Below are 17,148 nucleotides of genomic sequence, written 5' to 3' on the forward strand. Positions count from 1 at the left end.
ACACCATTGACTACTATAGTAGATAAAATGACCTTACAATCTTTTTTGTTCTGTTGAAGATAAAAGAAGATATTTTGAAGAATGTATGAAAGCAAACAGTTCTGGGGCGCTTTTGACTACCATTGTCACTGGTTTTTCCTACTATGCTTGTCAATGGGGTCCAAGAACCGTTTGGTTACAAGCATTCATCCAAATATCTTTCTCTGCGTTCAACCAAACAAAGAAACGTGTACAGGTTTGGAACAACTCGAGAGGGAGTAACAGAATTTTCATTTTTGGGTGAACTACACGCATCCCTTTAAGCACCAGATCAGGACAGACATACGTACACATCTGTTCTACAATAAATACATATTTAAGAAAAACTGTATGAAGTTGTATGAAGAGGTATTTCTGTGCCTGGTGCTATTTCTGGACATGCATGTTTCACTCCACACCTTGATAATGGAAGGTCAAATTGAGCTCACTGCATTGTGGAATAGAGTATTCCCTAAAGTTTACTCTGGTTTTAAATTGCACTTTTTGGCAAATGTAGTCGTGCTGGTATTTACATGCACACAAACACAGTCGCACACACACACACACACACACACACCTGTCTCGTTTGTGTTTCTTGCTGTTTTTCTTCTTCTTGTCTCTGCGGGGGGATGTTGAACTCTCGGCTCTGTGAGACACAAATAGCACACAAACACGCATAATTCCTCTTTACATAACCTTTAACGTCTTTCAGTTTCCTTCCCTGGCATTTTGAAACAGAAAAACAATCTTCCTCCAGCGAATCGAACAGCTGTGACTACATGAAAGAGCCCTAACAAACTCATTTACTGGTAACAGGGATATGATCAGAACACATACGGCAGTTGTTCAAGTTAATAAAGGTGTTTTTTGTGTGCAATGCGGATTCACTACGACATGAAATATTCCATCTACCTGGCAAGGTTTTATAAGATAAACACACGGCAACAACAATGTAATGATATTAATAAAATATCATTTTTCTGTAGCTCTGCAGTTTAACAAAGTGGTTGCTAGGCAACACTATGATGCAGTGGCAGTGATGCGGATGAAAAGCTGTCACAGGTGCACGTTTTAAATGAGGCTTAACCAATCATACCCAAGAACTGGAACGAACTGCATTATAATAATGATTTGACTTGTGTTACTAAAAGTTGAATTTATGTAAACGTAAACAGCTGCCCGTCATGTTCCCGAGATAACCAACGAGCAACTTTCTCACATCACACTGCTAATCGAAAGCTCGCAAATAAACAAACAAACATGATTTACGAAGAAACTGACCGACTGTGTTTTCTTGTCTTCTTTTTCTTCCTCTTCTTTGGGCGAGGGGAGCGAGAACTGCTGGATTTTCTCTTGGATCTGGTGTGAAGGATAATGATAATTTTCTGTTGTGTGTTTAGATGTTGAGCTCACACGGTAAGCTGCGTGTTGTCTGTCTGTTTACCTGCAGTCGTCATAAGCAGCTGAATTATGTTCATGATATTCTCCGCCCAAGTCGTAATCTTCCTCATAGCCGTCAGCGTACTCTGTGCTTTCCACATGATCTTCATCCTCGTGAGAAAGCATTCTGACCCTGTGAATGCAGGAGATAAAGGTCAAAGGTCAATGCTTTAATATATACCACACACCTGCTCATAGGAACAAAAATACAAATGAAATGATGTCAGTGTTTTACATTTTATTTATGATCTTAATATTTAACCTGAGTTTATGTATTTGTTTATTTTAGAAGAGGTACATCATTTCAAAACGTTCAGGACTCGCTGTACTAGAAACCAAGAAAATTCAATAGAAAAGTGAAGTGAAGTCTGCTCAAGTTGAACGTTCATTATTCTATTCTGCTTTCTTAATATTGTGTTGCTATAATGTATTTCCCACCATTTATGGCACTAACACGGTTTAAACTCTGAAACTAATCTCACATCTTTGAGGTTCAGAAGACATCTCAGCAATGTCTCGAACAAACTGTCTTCAGCAATCAAAAGTCAGAAAGCGCAATATTTTAGATCTCCTTCAGCGCTTTGAAAGAGCAACTTTTGAGAAATCAACATCCATTTATCTGCATTACCAATCATTTTTATAATATGTCATTTGTTATTTCTTTGGATGACAATAAAGGTGCAGAGAAAATGTGATAATGAGACAGTCAAAAATAAGAGAATTTCATCAAACAGACTATTTCTCTCTCTCTTTCTCTTACACACACACGCGCGCACACACATCCTCATAATTCTCCCTTACACATCTGCACGTGTCCTGATAAATCAAAATGATCATTTTAATATTAAAAATGATCTTCTTAAACATATAAAGCTCTCAGTGAGAAATGTCACCATCCAAGTTTATTTTTAAATAAATGTGTAAAAAAAGTGTATACGATGGCCACAGCAAACATTGTGAAAAGGTAAAAACATGAATAAGTTTGATTGATATGGTCCAGCTGGAGTACAGTGTGATGCTAAAATCAGCCCGGCAGTGTTTCTGTCACCCAGCAGAGCTCCATTCTAAATGTTCCTCTCTGCCCTGCTCTTGTCATTCATCACAGTAATGTAGTGTCACACACCAGCCGTAAGGTTACACAACACTGTCCGAGTTAAGGAAACACACACTTTATTCAATTACAGCTGAAAAATAAGAACAAACAGCTGTAGGACTCTATACCAACAGTTTGAAGGAGCACAGCTGAACACCTTCTGAAAGACCAATATTCATATTTTCAGTTCATTTTAGGACTAAATATTTCACGCTGTAGAGAACTGTTTACTCACGGTGGTCGTGGGTTCGAGCCCTCTCTCATTATCACGCCTTCCTTGTCCATCAGCATCTGCCGAAACGTCCCCACCTTCTGTTTGATCTCCTCCTCAGAATACCTACAGACAGAAAAAACACATTTAAAACCCCTGAAGAGAGTGTATTACTGGTCATGCCTAGACAGATATATCTTTGACCTGGAAGCAATTTCCTAGAAACCACCTATAGCAACCAAAATCCAAATCAGCAATAATCTTTCTAATGAACTAACAAAATTCAGCAAGTTCAGAAAATGTTCTCAAGATGAATTAACAAGCAGCAAATAGATTTCTCTAGGTTTATTATACAATAACGTTGTGAAGTATCAGCTTTATCTCATATGCACAGTATGTCCCAACATTTACTTGGCAAAAAATACTGAAAATACTGGCAGAAATGACAACGCTCTTAAAACATTTACATTAAGATCTCTCTTATCGCTGACATTAGTATCTTAGAGATTATGATGTAGAGACATTACTGCCACGATACAGTATAAAAATGAATAAGCAAGCAGTCAGACACAATCCTCTGATCTGAAATCAGTTGAATGAACTAATGTGAAGGTCACTCCTGTCTTTGTCTTTCTAATTGTGAAGTCGGCGTTTGAATCTTTCCTCTGTGTAGTTTGTAAGTAGGACACCGCTTGTGATATAACTGACTGCTGTTCTCCTGCGAGACCTCTTCGACATCCAATTAAAACAGAATTCTCTCATGAAGTTATCATTTAATACAAGACTTTTTTCCCAAAACCTATATCTTAGTTTAAACGAAATGCCACTTACTCTGATGTTTTGTTATCTAAAGCAATGGCATTCAGACGATTTAGGTCCCCGTGCTTTTTGAAGCACTGCACGAAAGGTTTTGATGGAAAACGTCACAGACGTTCATCATATCTCTCTTTAGATCTCATTGGTGGGGAGGAGAAACTGCAACGCTAAAATGTGCAATGCCAATATCAGAGATATTGCGCAAATACATTCAGCATGGAAACACGTATTCTCCCAACCACATGGATATTAAACAAGCTCTTCTCACATCCTCCAGAGTGTCTCTATCAGAAAACGTGTGCGTGTGTGTGTGTAGAAGACCACAGGCTTGTAACACAATCTGCTCTGACGAAACTACATCGTCACATCACACAGCTGCCTGCAGGGGGCGCCAAAATCATGATGCAGAAATATGTGGGTGTCAAAGGTGACCTCTAGTGAAATGATGTTACACAGTTGATAGTATCTGAACGTTTGCCGGGCTACAGAATGAGAAAGAATAGATGCACTGACGTTCTGGAGATATCTTACTGTGTTTGTAATGTAATGAAACTGCAGTGTTTCTCAACCGGAGACTCACAGGCAATGCTAAATACAAGTGAACTGAAGGCAATATCTTTGGGTTAACTAACCCTTTGTAGGTCGCTTTTTTCGGATTTAAGCTTAGTTCCAGACTTAAACACATATTTGAGCTGTCTTGACTGAAAATAACCTGCATTGACATATCTTTAAATATACCAGAGTCATTGTTTTATCTCAAGATGCACACCAGCAATGTTTTCTGCAAGGCATATGTTTGTAAAAAACGTCCTAATTTAACTAAGGCCTAGTCCTGACTAGGGATGAATATCATTAAAGTGATAGTTCACCCAAAAATGAAAATTCGGTCATCATTTACTCACCCTCTTGTCGTGTCAAACATTTATGACTTTCTTTCTTCTGCAGAACACAAAAGAAGATATTTTGAAGAAAGTTGGTAACCGAACAGCATCGGCCCCCCATTCACTTCTGTTGTATGGACTCAAAACCAATTCAAGTGAATGGGGTCCAGTTAACGACATTCTTCAAAATATCTTCTTTATGAAATGACAAAAGGGTGAGTAAATGGTGATCTAATTTTTATTTTTTGGTGAATCTCTTTAAGATTTCAACGGTATTACTACTCCTATCGATACTGCTTATCGGTCCGGTATTCTTATCTTCTTCTTTCTATTAGATATTTTTTAAATTAAGAATACATTTAAGATTGATCTCATTGACGTCTAGGTAAAATGACTAAGATGTTAAAAATTGATTCATGGATCGTTTTGTGTGGCAGGGCAGACAAAACATGAATATTGATTAAAAAATCAGTTCGATCTAAACACGTTACCCAATATTTTTGTGCTCTGTGTTCCAGGACTACGGCTGGTTTTTGGAGCAGATCTATCTGTCTCCGCTGTGTGAATGTGTCTGATGCTTGTGTCGGCTGCTTACACCTGCTGTCTGGTTAAAGGAGGCTGGTGTAACCACGGGCAACCATTGTGCATTCACTTCAGCTGGTAATGTATGGCATTACAATAGCTGGTTTTCATCAGCAATTGGCCAGAGCATCTGCACAAAGCAGTGCATGAAAATCAGGAAGTTTTTACTATAAAAGCATTCGCTGGAGGGCTGCCGGATGATGCTGGTTTATCAAATCCATTCCGACATATGCACACGAGAAAAGAAAGAAAAATATGTTTCCTTCCTTTTTATGGGAAGAGATGGATGCGGCATGCATACTATTTACTGCGTAATGTGTGCATTGTTTACTGCCTATAATTTATTTATTTATTATAATTTCTTTAAATTAAACAAGCACGTCTAATACAGCACCAATTTATCATCAGAAACAATGGTTATAATGGTTAATCCAGTCTATGAACTAAATGCTGTTTTTTAAGATAGACGCATTAAATAGTGCACGGTCTGCAGCACGAGCATGTTAAAGCCCCATCTTATGTTCATTGGAGTGGGCAGGAGGTTCTAGACTAAACCAGCAGATGTAACACACATCTAGGCCAAGATGCGGCCCTATTAGTCCAATTAGATAATAATGAGATGAGATGAGCAAAGCCAGCATCATGAGCACCAGACCTGTGGGACACGAATGCACGTTTGTTTAGGCAGCAGTTAATCGATAGCAGCGATTATTAACCCCCAGATTAATAACATCTACTCCCACATGAATCGAACAAACACCAATGCTGAGGATATAAAGATAGATTACATTATTATATTATAAGACGGGCTATGCGTGCACCCACATCCATATGTCTTTTCTACACACGAAACCAAATTCAATTCTATGAACTCTCTCAAAATACTGTTTTGTACGTTCAGTCCAGTGATTAAAAACGAAAGTCATCGTCTGAATTCAGTCACTAAGACATGTTTCCATCTTGTTCCATCCTTAATCCAGCATTTTAATAAAAGAAAGATCCCAGCACTTTTGAGTCAGTTTAAGAGACAAAAATAATTTTCACTTTTCTTTCATCTCGTCTATAATGAGGAGAGATTTTCTCGGAAGCTCTGGGATTAAAGAAAATGAGGCAGACACCAGCGTGTGATCTGATTGGTTAAGTAAGTAACGACACCGCACTCGTATGCATAATCACGAGCCTTAAACAAAACAGGGAATGCAATTACAGTACAAACGGCTTCCGGTTTCCTCACCGGAGTCCATCCATCCATCCACCCATCTATTGATCTCTTCTTCTCAACAGTCTTCTCTGGGGAGCGTTTCAATTATACAAGAAGCTTCATCCTGGTCTCCATCTGTCTGTCTCTGTGTCTCTGGACAGAGACTGGACTGAAGCACTAATTGGTTCCTGCTGGGGTGAAAATGCCAAGTACGGAAAAATGCCTCAGAAATACGGCTGTATCATCTGTACAGATGATGAAAAGGCATGCCATAGTATAAAACGTAGAAGGGGTTGAGAGTTCATTCAAATCATTTACTAACAGCAGGAGTTATATGGATGCCTTATGTGTATCTCTACTCTATTCTGCAAAAACAAAAAAAGAACAAACAGCTCTTATATGAACAAATCCTATGTGTGTGTGATGAACACAAAGTGAGTCCGTGCGCTTCATCCATCTGTCTGTTTAATGTAGTGAAAACAATGTGTGTTGGGGGGGCTGTAGGAAAGAGTTTACAGGGTTAAAGACTTTATCAGCGGGGGTGTCACTTTACTTAATATACACAGCATGAGAGAAAAAAGCCCCTAGCCGACATTATAGTCACTGCTGGCCGATTTAACTCCCCCACCCCTGCAATTACCCACCATCACCCTCTCTATCCGCCCTTCTGCCCTGATTTATAAAGGAACACCCTTAGTTCAAAACAATACAAATTCTGCCATCATTTAATGTAATTAAATCCGGTCACTCTGACAATATAAAGCCAAATAAAAAATGAAAAAAGGACTCTTTGATCATCATTTCTGCGTGTATATGGCAATTCCAGTCCAGCGTCCATGAATTTCTACAGAAACAAGTGTAAGGAATGACATAAAGTCAGCCAAACAGCAATGTGAACGGTCATATATTTATGTTCGAACTGATCCTAAAATACATTACAAACATTACTCATGACATAAATGTGAACTTTTTGCGGTTTTCAAGACCTGAAAACAAGTTGCGTCCAATTTAAATTTACTGTAAATAAATGCAAATACATAAATATTTCAGATGGAATTTGGGAGAAATGTTGTCACTAGTACACAGAATGAAACAAAAATGATCATTTTACTGAAACGCATACCTAAAGATTTGGTTAGGACCGGTGTGATGATGGATGAGCGAATGATGACAGTATTTTTATTTTTGCGTGAACTGTTTCTTTAAAATGCATTCAGGGTGACATTTGGAGGTCCCTCGTACAAACAGATAGAAAAGCATCTGAATCATGTTTAAAAGCGAAGCGCCAGAGTTTTCGTCTGACTTTCGCAGACATGCGCGCCGTCTGGAGGATGCTCATGCAGGGCAGAACATATGGACGTCCTCCATCTCCTCTAAAGCAGCGCACAATTAGTACATGGGGATGAACAGAGAGATGTGTGTGTGATACTGCCAGATGGCTGATCTACACCCCCCCCCCCCCCTTTATCTCCAGCATTCTGCTGAATATCATCACCATCGATATGAAAACTATTACCCAGAACCTCTAATAAGGTACATTCCATTTCTGCTAATGAGAGGAGAGATCCATCATGCATATGAATATTCCAAACTTTCAGTCTTCTACCAAATGAAAAATGGAAAATGATCAAATGTGACATTATTAAATAATATATTTCCAATCAGAACCTATTGCTTATACTTTTTAATATACTGCAATATACAGCCTCAGAAAAAAAGTACTAAGAGACCACTGCAGTATTTATGAAATTACTATGAAGTTACGATCATTTTTGTTTCATTCGGTAAACTAGTGACAACATTTCTTCCAAATTCCAAGTGAAAATATTGTTGTATTATCAAAATATGGACATGAGACAAATAGTGACAAAAAATATACAGTATAATGTTTGCAGAACTGATCTCGAAAACAAGTTCCTATTCATGTTTAAACAACACATGTATTGGTATTACAAGTATTTTAGGATAAATTCACGACATTTGTCTTTGCGTTTCTGTGGTTGCATGCTGACCAGGGTTGCCAGACCTACAAAACAAGACCAATGGACTTTCAAATCTAGATGAAGAAAAAGCATACTTGGCAACTCTGACTGGGTCATAGTTACTGCATAGGGAACTAATATACACCATTAGTGGGTAAAGGTCAAACAAGCGCGACCAAAAGTTTGATGGGGATGGTGGTTCGAGGCTGCCACAAAAAAGAAATGGATGAGTAAACTCGCAGATCTGCTGTGATGAGCGTTTGATGAATGGACGTGCTCATCACTGACTCGCTGAACATTTAAGCCTGTTAGCAGTTTTTTAATCCACAAGTAAAGCTCCGGCATTCATTGAGCCTGAAGGTACGCAGATGCTGAATAATGAGACACTCAGAGACGCTTTAAAAATCAGATGTGACATCACAAATTCTCCATCAACACTTTTATGAATGCGTGTGTGTGTGTGAGATGAGTAAGAAACAGTGAGATGTGAGTAGGCAGTTGCTTCCTGAATTACAGTATATTTCAGAAACATAATTTACTCAAGATATAGGTATGATAAAAATGTATTTAGTATGCGATTTGATTTCTGGGGTGAACCACATTATCGGGACATTGAGTACCAGTACACACACTCTCACACACACTTAGTGTCCTCACTTACCCCTGCTCCTCCATCATCTCCTGTAGCTCCATGCATTTCAGCTCCACTCTTCTCTTCCTCTCATGGTCCAGGATCTCACGGTGAGCCTTCTTCACCAGGACAGGCTTTGGCTGATCGCCCGCCTCCTCCTCGGGCTCCTTCGCGGGGGTCTCCGGCTGCAGGGTGACCCCGTTCGCACCTTCCTCAGGGGAGGGAATCCTCGCCCCATCGTACATGGCCACGGCAGTCTGCATAAAATAAAGCACAGTGTTAATAAGATCAACATGGAGGATTTTTTCAGATACACACAGATACAAATTCATATACTGTAAATGCACAAAAATTTGTTCAACCTCGTGTCATTCGAAACCGGTATGAAGATATTTTGAGAAAAGTCTTAGTGGTTTTGCGTTCATACAATGGAAGTTAATAGATGCTGTCTGGTTATCAAAGTTCAAAATATACAGTATCTTCATATAAAATATCTTCATTTAGGTTTGGAATGACATGAGGATGAGTAAATGCCCACAAGCAGGGCTCTAGAGTGCGACCAATTTGGTCGCACATGCGACCTAATTTCTCAATGGTGCGACTAAAAAAAATCTGAGGTCGCACAGGTGCGACCAGCCGTTCTAGGGAAAAAAATGTCTCTGCGAAAGTCTCCCTGTGGTTCAACAACAGACACATTAGGCCCATATCGTGGTCTAAACCAATCAGAGATAGTGAAGGGCGGACCCCCCTCTGATTGGCCGTGGTCCAGATATTCCTGTACTTGTGTGTACTTTTGAAAATGCTGTGCTGCAGTCGGACAGAGAGGTGAGTAGCCTATAGGCCCGTCAGATAAACAGAGTGGATGTAGCTGCGGATGATGAGAGAAGATGAAAAGAACGATTGACAACTTTTTCGTTAAGAATGTTAAGTTAAGGCCCGATCCGTCCGAAAATCATAACCAATGCTCTGACACGCTAGACTGCGACTAAATGGTCTCATTTTGCGACTATTTTTCCTGCCTGTTTTTCTTAATGGTCACACCGGTGCGACTGTCAAACTGATCAATATATAATTTTTGCGTATTATAAATTTAATGCGCAGAAATGTTATATTGCGCAAGCGGCGCATTCAGTCACTCATTTTCATCTCCCCTCCTTCAACCATTCACTTATCTATCAGTGGCCCCGCCCCCAAAGACGTAATTCGCGAATGAAGCGCTCAATCTTGCAACATAAATAAATATGCAGAATACAAGAATTTCTCCTGCTAAGGTACAAAACAGCAAAGATAACGAAATGTGTTTGTATGCATGTGAAGCTAATGCAGGAAACATGTGTTTAAACTTTATGCACTAAACTATTGTATAAAGATCTCTAACAATACTGCAAAGCATACAAAACGTTACACATCACGCTAAATACTATTTATTTGTGAGTCGCTATTGATAGAAGCCAAACGTGTATCAATGCAGCTTTCAGGAAGAATAATCACTAAAAGCCTTCAGGTCTCGCGGGTTGTTTGAGATGCGCGCGCCCAGAGAGTCTGAGCACAAAATACTAAACGGAGTTCTCTTTCACGCCTTCTTACTCTGAAACGGACATATAAACACAAAATAACCTAAAAATTCCCATATTAACAAGAAACCTTGTAAAGGCATTCAGTTTGTTTCATGACCAAACAGTTGGGAAACAAAACACGTGATCCAGTATATTGCGCGTGTTTATAATGTTCATCAAACAACAAAGGACGGGCCCCAAAACACTCACTGATATTAAAGGAATTGTGTTCTCTTATAGGAGTTGTTCACAATAAATAAAGGAAGAAAGTAGCTTTAAGAAAGATGTGCTTTAAATATGGTAAAGTGTTGAAAGAGAGTTTACATATACAATAAAAATAATTCAATCATAAACAATGATTTGTATTAATTTCTAATTGATTTATTAATGTATTAAACACATTTTAATGAAGTTTTAGTGATTCTTTTTTCTTACCTCACCCCACGACTCTGGTGCTATCAAATTAAGGGCTGGTGCCACCAACTGAATAACTTGGTAGCACCCGTGCCACCTCTCTCAAGTGTTAGTCTAGAGCCCTGCTTTCTTGTAGAATTGTGCTTCAAATAAATAACTTTATGTTGACCAGATTGTTAGTTAATCATTTACAAGTCAATATTGCCTATATGGACAGCGATTTAAAAAAAAGTGAACTTGTAAAACTGCGGTGTTAAATGCGATGCGGTCGAAAATTTGGGTTCACCTAACTTTTGTGCTGGTGCACCTAAGAAAAAAAGTTAGGCGCACCAGTGCAACCAGTGCAAAAAGTTAGTCTAGAGCCCTGACAAGGGTCCCTCCGGTGATTCCATTCCATCACAATGATATCCAAGCTGTAATTCCACCCACACTGAATGAATCCAGACCAAAATATTTCAGCCATGCCATAAAGATAATAAATTCACTTTTGCTGAATGTACAGGATTTGACTGAAACATATTGGCTGTTGTCTCCTGCTGTCTGGATCCAATCCCAGAACCTGTGCAACTAATGGTCTCCTATTTCAAAATGGAGACTCAATTCAGCATCTTCACTTAATCATTGTCACCACTAACAGTCACATGATAGGTAACTGCACAGAAACGCTCCTGCAGGCCTACTGTACATTACAATACTGCTATTCACTATATGAATCTTTAATATAAGTAACAATATTATTTTAAAGCAATAAGGTGGTGCATATCACTGTCAGATGTTGTTGCTTGGCATGACAATCACTGAATAGTTCACAAAACAGGCTACACAACCTGGGTGAATCTCATCAAATGTGTTTAGGTTATATTTGACATAAATGAAAAGGCATGAAATTAGATTTTGCACAAAGGAACCATTATTCTTTGCATTATGTTTATGTCAAAATCCCTTCAGCCACTGAATTTTCAATATGATAATTCAAATATGATTTAAATGAAATATAATTAAAAAATAAAATAATTTAAAATGTTTTTCTAAAAGATTAAAAGTTAAAATATATAAAAAAACGATAAAAATGATAAGCATTATTATTTAAATACATAAATATGTAGACATCTATTCTTACTATTATAATTAATAATATCAATATTTAAACATTACAGAATTTTAAATAAAAAATGTAAATATAAAATTAACAAAATATTATCGTTCAATATTAAATTAAAATATAATTTAAAAATAAAATAATTTAAAATGTTATTCTAAAATATTAAAACATAAAAGAGCTAAAACACTATTTAAAATAATACAAATCATTCTTATTTAAATACATAAATATGCAAACATCCATAGTTATTATAGTTTTTATTTTAGTTTTATTAATATTTTAAATGAGCTTTTATTTTTAGATATTTAGTTTGTATGTCAATTTCAGTTAAAGTTTTAGTAATTTTGGTGTGTGCTTTTGTCATTTATTTGTTTATTTTTTATGTTGCTATATAAGATTAATAAATGTACAGTATTTTAGTGTTTGTTTAATATTATAATTTTAGTGCTTTAAACTTATTTCAGTTTATTTCCATTTTTAATTTAGTTTAAGTTTTTCCCATCATTTTTATGAATAGAAACATTTGAAAAATTTTAGTAAGCTAAAATAACCTTGCAAAAATCTAATATTAATATTAATAATTAAATCATTTAAAATATGACTTATAAAATATATAAAACATTATTGTTAAATATTAAATTATTTAAAATAATTTAAAATAATTTAAATAATAGGTCAAATATTTATGAATCACAGTAGCTTTGTGCGATCTTTCATAAATGCTGATAAAGTTATATAGTTCTTTTTGTGAAGTTCAAAGATAGAAAGTTCCAGATTACTGAGCTTGTTTTCCAGATCTCTTGCGCTGATGACAGAGGGTGGTGGTGAGCATGCCGGGGATTGTTGGTAAAGTCACGAAGCGCTGTACTGCTGAACAGGTGGCGAAACAGCAGGAGACGTCGTCACAGAATTCATTACTCGCTAAATCCTCACCTCAGATATCCCTGATCTGAATACATCTCCATAAATCTCGCTTTACACTCATCATGTGTGCTGATATCTGACCCTATAACAGTGTTAAAAAAGCCATTACACAGGACGTGAAATATTACATCATGTTGATCAATGCATTTATCTTGCTCTGACTGAAATTGTTTAAAATTGGTAAAAAGAAGCTGTTGTAAGAGATTTTATTATGAGTGGAAACTATAGAGGCATAATGTTGCACATCAACTATGCAGCAAATGATGGCATATGTTGTGGAATTTGTTGGTATGAGGGATTAAACCTTAATTTAGTATCTGATGTTGTCATACAAACATTGAGTGAGCAGTGAAACAACATTTACCAACATACAGCTTAATCAATTCTAACTTCATTCAGTTGTATTGCGCTCTCTCTCTCTCTCTCTCTCTCTCTCTCTCTCTCTCTCTCTCTCTCTCTCTCTCATAATTAAGAAAACTGCTGTACTTGTTTAATTCTCACAGTCTCTGCTCAGTGTAAATTGTGCTGGCACCATTAGCTCACTCCAACAAAATAACACATCAATTGTTTACTTTATAAAACCCAGTAATTGATAAAGCAACACCTGTCAAATTACTGCTGTGAAACACTGACTGTTCTCATACTGTTACTGTTCATCAGTGGCCCAAAAAAAATGTCTTCAAACAGTTCAGAATGTGTCCGATGCAACTGTTAAAAATGAAAGTGACGAATAAATGATAATGAATTAGATCCCTGGAGACTGTGGTATATAAATCTCAGGAGGATTTGATCCTCTAATCAACAGCCCCTTTACATGCAAGATGCATTAAAGATCATTCACAACAGAACTATAACAACAAAACAGAAATTCAACATTGTTGGGATCACGTTCAGAGCGGTTTCATTCCAAATCCATATGACTTTTCTTCTTCTACAGAACACGAAAGAAGATATTTTTATGAACGCTGGTAATCAAACAACATTTCCGCCATTGACATCTATTGAACACAAAACCACATAGACATTTCTCAAAATATCTTCTTTTGTGTTACACGGAAGAAATTACGAGAGAAAGTTTATTTTTGGACAAACTGAATACACCTGAAAAGAGACTGCGTATAGCAAACAACAAGCCAACTTTAAATTACATTTCAAAATATGTTTTTTTAAAGAGTAAAAGTATCATCTTTCTGTACTTTTACAGCTCTGACTAACAGCTTTATTAAATGAGGATAAAAGATAAAACATACGTGTGAGTGTTGCATCAGAATTACTTGTGAGCTCCAGAGGCCTTATTATCTCACTAGCACATGTTAGAGATGATGAAGGATGGAGAGACATAGCAAAGGACACATTTAATTCTGCTCCATCAGCTGTATGTTACATCAATCTGGATCTCCTGAGATCTCAGTAACTGAACGTGAGATCTGCTGAGATCAGACGCTGTCGACCAGCTCCACCTCAAAACGAATCAGCTTTAAACCTCTAACAAATCCCGAGAGCGACAAACACAAATATGTATCCCACGTGTATCCCGGATAGATGGTTTCCTCTGACATCATCTTAAATCCCGATAGATCACCGTCTGCTTTGGCTCCTGGAGGTTTTGGTTTATTCAGTTACATTTCCAGCTTTACTGGGCAACATCAGGACCAAACAAGATTTTAACGTTTCTCAGACAGATAATAAAAATAAATGCCCATAAGTGCATGAATAATTGTCTTCACTTATCTCTGGTTCTTTAGTACCTCAGAGCTGATATTTATATAAATACAGTAGTTTACATTTACAACTATACAAAACACTCAATGCATCTTGTTAACTGCAGCATCTCTCTTACAAACTGCATTACATGTCAATAGTTTCATCTCTGTCACATAACTTCACCCTGCGGGCTGCGCCCTCTGAAGGGCGTGAAGTTCAGTCGGGCGAAACACAAGCAGGTTGTTTTCAGTGCAGTGGCCTTTAAATCCGGTTCGATCTCACTGAATGAGCCGAATGAAAGAGCCTGAGATCGAGAGCACTCCCCAGAGGGCAGCTGTCCTCCTCCAAATGATTTTAAGCTTTATTGCCTCTCAAAGACAGAGCCAACCCTGTGAAGGAGGCGGCCATTTTGTCATTTCCTATCTTCCTATACAATATGAACAGAGACAGAAGTCTGGCTCGGGACGTTTTCTATTCACGGAAACTTAAATAACCTTACCGGTTATGAAGAAAGCTGTTCTTTAAAAAGCGGAATAATCCACAACTGACGGGGTTATGGAGGAACTTGTCCCCGTTTGTCCCCAGGGCTGATTTTCATGGGGTTCAGGCTCAGTGGAGACAAAATCGTGTGACAGAATTGCTTTATGTATTTAAAACACTAATTAAACTAAGGCCTAGTCCTGGTTTAAGATAATCCCTGTTTGGGAAACCGCCCCTAAAAATCACGGCAAAGACTCAGTAAAGTTCAAAAGTAATGCGCTTAACATGTCAAGATCATATACTGCGTCTGTTTAGAAATAAGAAATTTTCCAATAAAAAATCCTTCTTCTGTGTAAACAGGTCACAACATGCCAATGTGATTTAAATGAATAACAGAAAGTAACATAAGAGAAAACAGCACATTTTTCACTTTAGGATGAACAAGCCCTTTAATGAGGGAGAGAAACCATCATACTGTGACTCCAGGCCCAAATGGTCCCTGCCAAAATAGATTATTCTGCTAAAAGACGCGGTCACACATGCCCTCACACAAACACAGCGGGCGGGGCACGCTTGCCAATGTGACTTCTTTAGTGTGTGAAATTGCCCTGCGTGTATTTTTGTGAGATAAGGGGGGAATTGTTTGAGCTTTAGGTCCAGAGAGTCTGCAAGCACAAACATTTATCATCTCACCCGCAAAAACACACTGACACGGCACATCAATTCTACCCACTGCGAGGCACAACAACACACATTTGCTTCTCTATCAGCGCACACACGTTTGTTTTTTGATCAACCACAATTAGACACAATTAAAGTTTCCCTGATGTCCCTTTAAGACCCTGTTCAAATCAATGTTCATTCAATCTAGCACAACCTCAAATCTGTTAGAATAATGTATGAAGTTAACTTAAAACTGTAAGGAATGCATTTCTTGTGACCGTTTACAGCGAAATGTTATATTATGCACTTTTTGCCATTGAAATACTAACGGCACAAATCTTTAAAAAGTTATATTATATTAAATACAATAATTGTTGCATTTTAACCTTGATAGTAAATATACTTGAGTTGTCCAGATTCTTTTTGCGCTGTAGCTTTCAATCTTACAACGATTATGCTTAATAAGATGATAACAAGAGTAAACGCACAAAACGGTTTTCTTTTATGGGCGAAAGCTCATTTTTAATTACTAGACAGGCTATCGATGGTGATGTCACTGCGCGCGAGAATCCCTGGCAAGTCTCAAACTCGGTTTTCTGCGTAGCTGGTTTATTGATACGCACGTCAATTGATTTTTGATAGATATCCGTTTACTTTGTGCATGTAAACGCACTCATTGTTGAAGAACTGAATGAATACATTTACAGTATCTCTGCAGTGCAACTAGTGTGTAGTGTGCACTGTGTAGTAAACTGTGATTTACATATTTAGATGCGTTTGTTAGCATTATCAACAATCTTCATCTTCATTCTTTTCTAAATAAATCTAAATGACACATTTCCTTTACTGTAGATACAGTATCACTGTGACAGTAAAACTATACCAGAAAACATCAAATTCAATGCATGAGGTCAAGTGATACAAAACACGAGTATAGAAAGATATGAGAGAGAGAAATAAATGAGGCAGAAGATAGAAAAGAAGCGGCGTTGAAAGATAAGAGAGCAAATGAAGCGTGTATATTGGTTCTTCTCTCACATTTTCCTTTATCTTTTGACATGAAACAGTTTATTGTGTTATGAAAATATACCACAACTAACAGAATTTCAAGCGTGCTTTACATCGCGCTCATTGTCTGAAGCCTAGATGCAAATGCTTTGGCAAAACAAATGCACAGGCTTACATTGAGAATTTAGAGAGACTGACATAAATGGTCTTATTGTGCCGAAGCCGCTCACTTAGACAGTAATAGGTTGATTTTAAACACGTACACTTCAGCTCAACTTCCAGAAAGCCGAAGCAATGATTTCGTACAGAGGGCGAGAGAGGGCGAGAGAGAGAGAGAGAGAGAGAGAGAGAGAGAAAGACAGGGCAGATGGGCGAGAGAAAGAAGGAGAGGGAGAAGAGAGCAGACGAGAGACTGATAGAGATGAGAGAGAGAGACTGAGAA

At 37.6% G+C, this 17,148-nt stretch overlaps 1 protein-coding gene across 1 annotated transcript in view; it reads right to left on the reverse strand.

Moving 5' to 3' along the window:
• Positions 1–17,148, reverse strand: part of srrm3 (serine/arginine repetitive matrix 3) — a 49,577-nt gene that overhangs the window by 16,823 nt on the left and 15,606 nt on the right. Inside the window, exons 2-6 of the mRNA XM_057353931.1 lie at positions 8,886–9,112; positions 2,787–2,888; positions 1,463–1,591; positions 1,300–1,377; positions 596–664 (exon numbers count right to left, since the gene is read on the reverse strand). Of these exons, the coding sequence (XP_057209914.1) occupies positions 596–664; positions 1,300–1,377; positions 1,463–1,591; positions 2,787–2,888; positions 8,886–9,100 (593 nt within the window). The 5' untranslated portion in view covers positions 9,101–9,112. The remainder of the gene's footprint in view (positions 1–595; positions 665–1,299; positions 1,378–1,462; positions 1,592–2,786; positions 2,889–8,885; positions 9,113–17,148) is intronic.

Source organism: Triplophysa rosa, linkage group LG2, assembly GCF_024868665.1.
Source record: "Triplophysa rosa linkage group LG2, Trosa_1v2, whole genome shotgun sequence".
In the NCBI taxonomy this organism is placed as follows: Eukaryota; Metazoa; Chordata; class Actinopteri; order Cypriniformes; family Nemacheilidae; genus Triplophysa; species Triplophysa rosa.